Source organism: Ctenocephalides felis, unplaced genomic scaffold (assembly GCF_003426905.1).
Source record: "Ctenocephalides felis isolate EL2017-DRISC unplaced genomic scaffold, ASM342690v1 CF-g0.4_SCAFFOLD_01886, whole genome shotgun sequence".
NCBI lineage: Eukaryota > Metazoa > Arthropoda > Insecta > Siphonaptera > Pulicidae > Ctenocephalides > Ctenocephalides felis.
In genome coordinates, this window is record NW_020538040.1 from 64,327,045 (window position 1) to 64,332,252 (window position 5,208).

The following is a 5,208-nucleotide window of genomic DNA, read 5'->3' on the forward strand; positions in this document are numbered from 1 at the left end:
AATCAAAAAAACCCTCCATCGCAATTCAGAAATCTACCAGTTCCACTAAAAATCAATTCATAATATTTACACCAGTTAATGTGTCTACATAGTTTATATTGCATAATATAATTTAAAATTTAAAAAAATCCTAGAAACATTGAGATTTAGAAAGCAGCTCTACTGTATAAAATTTGGAATAATCCTTGATGTAATTAATTTTTATTGTTCAATAATTTTCGTCATTACATAATGAACTTGTATCTTTTCATAAATGTTAACTATTTGAATTTTGCTAAAAATGACAATGGCTGCTCGATTTAATAGATTATACTACTGTACGGACGATATTGTAAAAAATATAAGTAATAATATTTTGATCTTTTATTAAGTGCAATGAAGGTTGAATATCAACCGTAAAATGTTTAGAATCAAATGCATATTTATAACGAAGTTTGCCAATAGCATATGATAAATAAGTAAACATTTTCTAGAATGAATTTAGAAAGTTGTCGAACAATCTAGAAAATTAACGGTAGCAGCACTGTTTAACTCTGCTTTTTTGCTAGGTATAAAAATAAAAAGCAATCTTGCATACGTCTGCAGAAAAAACTCGTTCCAAATTTGATTTTTTTCTGAAATGTTTCAAGTATCAAAATATATTTAATTACCTTCAAAAATTCAGCGTTTTATATTTCTATTTGTGATATTAATTCACTCTATATATTTTATGAAACTGTTCTTTTCCTCGATCAATTTTTTTTTTCTTAAATGCACGATACCTTATACGGCTAATTTGATCATCAAATGGTTTTACTTTTTTACCATGCTGTACCTGCCTTGACCAATTACTACTTAATGTACTTGGACCCAATACGCAAAAAGTAATTAATCATTAAAGTCGAAATTAAAACGAAATTACCATTCTTTATATTTTTCTTTCGTATTTCCGGAACGACAGGACCTACCCCTCGCAAAAAAACCAAAAGACTTTGTTCAAAAATATTTGAATTTTTAAGTATTCTTTATTTTTATTAAATCAAATATTTCTACCAATTGACTTAATTAAATAATTTCGAAAAATTCTTAGATAAAAATAGTAAATATTTTTAAGGTTATATTTGTTTAGCAAATATTTTATGATAATGCGAAATGAGATCGAAACAGCAGTTCATAAAAAATGCCCTAAAATATGTAATATGCAAGTATTTCAAACTTGTGTATAGAATGAAAAACTTCAAAAAAAAAGTTAAAATTATCGTTACAAAAAATGAGTGCCATTTAATTTGGTTTTAACTTGTAACGCACTTTTAATAATTTAGGTTTACTGTAGTAAAACCAAAATTTACCATTCCTTTCAACTTCAACACTTCTTTCAATCTTGTTTTGTAAGAATTACCAAATAAATGATAATAAGAATTTAGCATATGAAAGTATTTTAACTATAAGAATATATATAATAGAATATATAAGCGCATCAATAGTTACTACGCAACTAAATTTTATTAGATCAATTACGATGTCCGTGAAAACAAAATGGGTATTGACAGTTCTGAAATGCGCCTTTTGAGATTTCTTCTGAGATATTTTCCACCAGGTTTGCTAATTTGATTATATATTACTACAGTAATTTTATAATGATATTAATTAAATTAATCTAATCTTACGTAGGACTTGGATTTGAATACAAGAAAACGGGCGAGACTCACATTAAAATGATCGATCTTCTGGATTTGACACATAAGCAAGTATTATAATGAATTAAATGAACGATTATATTTCAATTTCAACGTTAATTCTATAATATGCAGTATTACAGTACCGACATTAAACTATTGGCGTATCGTATAAATAAGGAACATAAGCTGCTATATGGTGACGTCCAATCGGAACTGGAAGAAATACTACAAAGGCTGAAAGATCGCTGTTTGGAAAGCGTTGATCACAAATATTATAAATACAAATCATTACGATCTCATGCATTGCCAATCACAAATGTTGCATTTGATAAGTCCGGAGAAAGGTAAGGCTCTTTTTATTTAAGTGCCCATATGTCATTTTAATTGTTAATATTTCCCCAATATACCCGACGATCCAGGGGCATACTCCTTAAATCTTGGGTTACAAGGCCCAAGAACAAAAATTTGGAATAATTACAACAAAATTTGAAAAGTTTGAAATATCCTAATATAATTATATTAAAAAAAAATGAAATATTAATATCACCACCGATATTTTAAAAACCAGTAAAGTTACGAATTTCTCAACAACAATATTTGAAAGTAGAGGATAAAAGATGTACAACAAGCCATTACCTTGATTCTTACGACGTTGCTATCGGAACAAAAACGACAATGTTTGAAAATCCACAACAAAAGTATTTTCTTTCGTTTTTATTTGTTTTGGTTGTGAGCACTGTTGCTTAGTTTACGAGACCTTAATATATTTTTTAAGTATAGGTTACTTAATTGTTATACAAGATGTGTTGTTAATTTTAATTAAGATTCAACAGTTTTTTTATATAACCTCTATAAAGTAAAAAGGACCAACTATTTTTCCTAGCGAAGATGCAAAAATATAAAAAAATGCAAATAAAAAAAGTTAAAAAACGAAATTATACAAGAGATAATGTAAATAAATAGTTACTTCAACTCTGCTGATAAATATTAACAGCAGACCTATAACAGATTTTATAGTGTGATATCTGTAAAAAATGCACCCATAAAATTAATTTTTTGCATTGGTTGAATAGCTAGTAGGTAATATTTTGTGAAAATTCTTCAAAATTAAAATAAGACGTTTGACCCACCTATGGGGTAAAAAGAACCAGGTTACAGATTTAAAAAAATAGCAAAAAACCAAGGTTTCCAAAAAATAGCTAATACATTTTACATCCGTTTCGAATCCTTATTTGGCTTATATATCACGAATAATAACAAATACACAAATTATTATAAAATATCGCGTTAATCACAACAGTGAACAAATAACTTGCATACAGAGGTGACCATATTTTTTGCATAAAATCCGGGACAGATTAGAATGTGTGTGAGAATTATAAAGTACTTCAATAATAAGGATAATAATGAATTGTTTCTATACCAATGGCAAAAAAAAACCATCCAAATGTTTAGTTTTATAGCAATGACAATTACTTAAGTTGGTTGTGGTAACAAGAACAGGTTTCAGTATATGTAATTATGCTTACAAACTCTGCGCCCTAAAGAAGTGTGGTTGAGTCTAATGTTTTTTTCTGCCGATTTGAAATGCGCTATTTACATATATGTATATACAACTTACATACCTGCGGGTAAGAAAATAATATATCATAATGTTTAAAAGAAAAACATTAATCTTAATAAAATTCTTTTATTATATATAAAATAACGATCAAAAGTGATGTTGCATACTATACATTTATACATTTTCGCGAGCGGTATGTTATAGAATGGTATTTATATAAAATTGTATGGTATAAGTTTCTAGGTGACTCAATAAAAATCTCTAACAAAACCAATCAAATTCATTGAAGTTTTTAAACATTGTAATTAATTATTTTAGGGCTTAGGCAATGGTTTAAAGAACTTCGTAATTTTATCTTGCTTGACAGTTTGTAAAAGTACTTTCAATTCAGAATGATACAAAGCAGTTGCATTAGCAATTTGCTTCTTAAAAATGAGACTCCGTTCCATAGATGGATCAATGTTCACAAAGAACTCACAAAGCTCATTTGCCATTCTTAAACCTTTACTAAGATTTTTCAAATTAAATGTTGCTATATCAGTACCTGTTGGAGTCTCTTCTTCAATGAGCTGTACATTTAACATTTTCTCCAAGTCAGTTTCGGTCAAAGCTTCATCTTGTGTTTCAAGTAATTCCTGAATATCACTTAATTCTATCAGTTCGAACCCATCTCGTCCTATTTCATTTGCTATTTCAACTATATTGGCCATCAAATTTTGAACTTGCACAGGTTCATCATTTTCTGTTGTCACAACAGGCCACAGTTTATTCCAGCATGACTTCAATGTATGTGGGTCCAGTTCATCCAATGATTCTTTTATGTTAACAATGCATTTTGCTATGTCAAATTTCCTCCAGCTTTCCATAAGATCCAGATCAGGATTATATTCCATATTATTCAAAAGAATTTTGAAAGTTCGTCTCATATAATAGAGTTTAAATACTTGGATTATCCCTTGGTTCATAGGTTCAAGCACAGCCGTTATGCTGGGCGGTAAAAATGTGACTTTAATACTTGGATGCATTATTTCAAGTTTGCGAGAATGAGCTGGTTCATCCTCCAAAACAAGAAGTGCTTTAAAATATAAATTCTGTTTTTTTAAATAAGTTTTAACTTCAGAAACAAAACAAGTACGGAACCAATCACAAAAAATAGCACTTGTAATACACCCTTTCTTATTAGCACGCCAAAACACTGGCAAGTTATTCTTGTTTTGATTTATTAAAGCCTGAGGATTAAGTAAGCTATAAAGCATCAGTGGCTTGATGACACAATCTCCAGATGCATTAGAGCATAGCAACAGTGTAACTCTATCCTTTGCTGCCTTAAATCCACAAGCAGATTTTTCGCTTTTATAAATAAATGTTTTCTTTGGCATTCTCTTCCAGAACAGTTCAATTGTATGTATATTGAATACTTGTTCAGGTTTGTATCCTCCTTCAGCTACTAGGTTTGCAAATTGTTCAGAATATTGTTCTGGTGAAGGACGATCTGCAAATGCAGCTTCTTCAACAAGTTTAACGTTATGCAATGATTGTCTCGCCTTAAATTTATTGAACCAACCTTCCGAAGCTTGAAATCCTCCATCTGTATATTCACCACTACCATCAGGTTCTTTAAAATTAGTGTAGAGATACTTTGCCTTTTCCCGGACCATTGGCCCATTTAGAGGCACCATTTTTTGGTTGCACTCTTGAATCCATAATGACAACGCTACTTCCATTTTTTCTATTGCTGGATCACGAACAATTTTTGATGACAGTGAAGTTGAAGCAATAGAAGACCTTATTTTACTTTCTGATTTTTTTATTGATCGTACAGTTGATTCGTTGATTTTGAATGAGCGTGATATGGATGCAAATGATTCTCCTTGGCGTAAACGATCAAGTATTTCTATTTTCACTCTAAGCGGCAACACAGATTTTTTTCGTAATGCAACTCGTTTCAGTTTTATTTTTGATGACATTGTACATTAAAAAAAGTGT

General features: G+C 29.7%; 1 protein-coding gene across 1 annotated transcript; it reads right to left on the minus strand.

The window, feature by feature from the left end:
- Window positions 1–3,471: 3,471 nt before the first annotated feature.
- Window positions 3,472–5,208, minus strand: LOC113378083 (tigger transposable element-derived protein 1-like). The gene has a single exon (XM_026618596.1). It carries the CDS (start codon window positions 5,187–5,189, stop codon window positions 3,537–3,539), a length of 1,653 nt encoding a protein of 550 aa, XP_026474381.1. The 5' UTR covers window positions 5,190–5,208; the 3' UTR covers window positions 3,472–3,536.

Coding starts and splice junctions, on each gene's coding strand:
- LOC113378083 (XM_026618596.1), bottom strand. CDS start 5,189: ATGTCATCAAAAATAAAACTGAAACGAGTTGCATTACGAAAAAAATCT.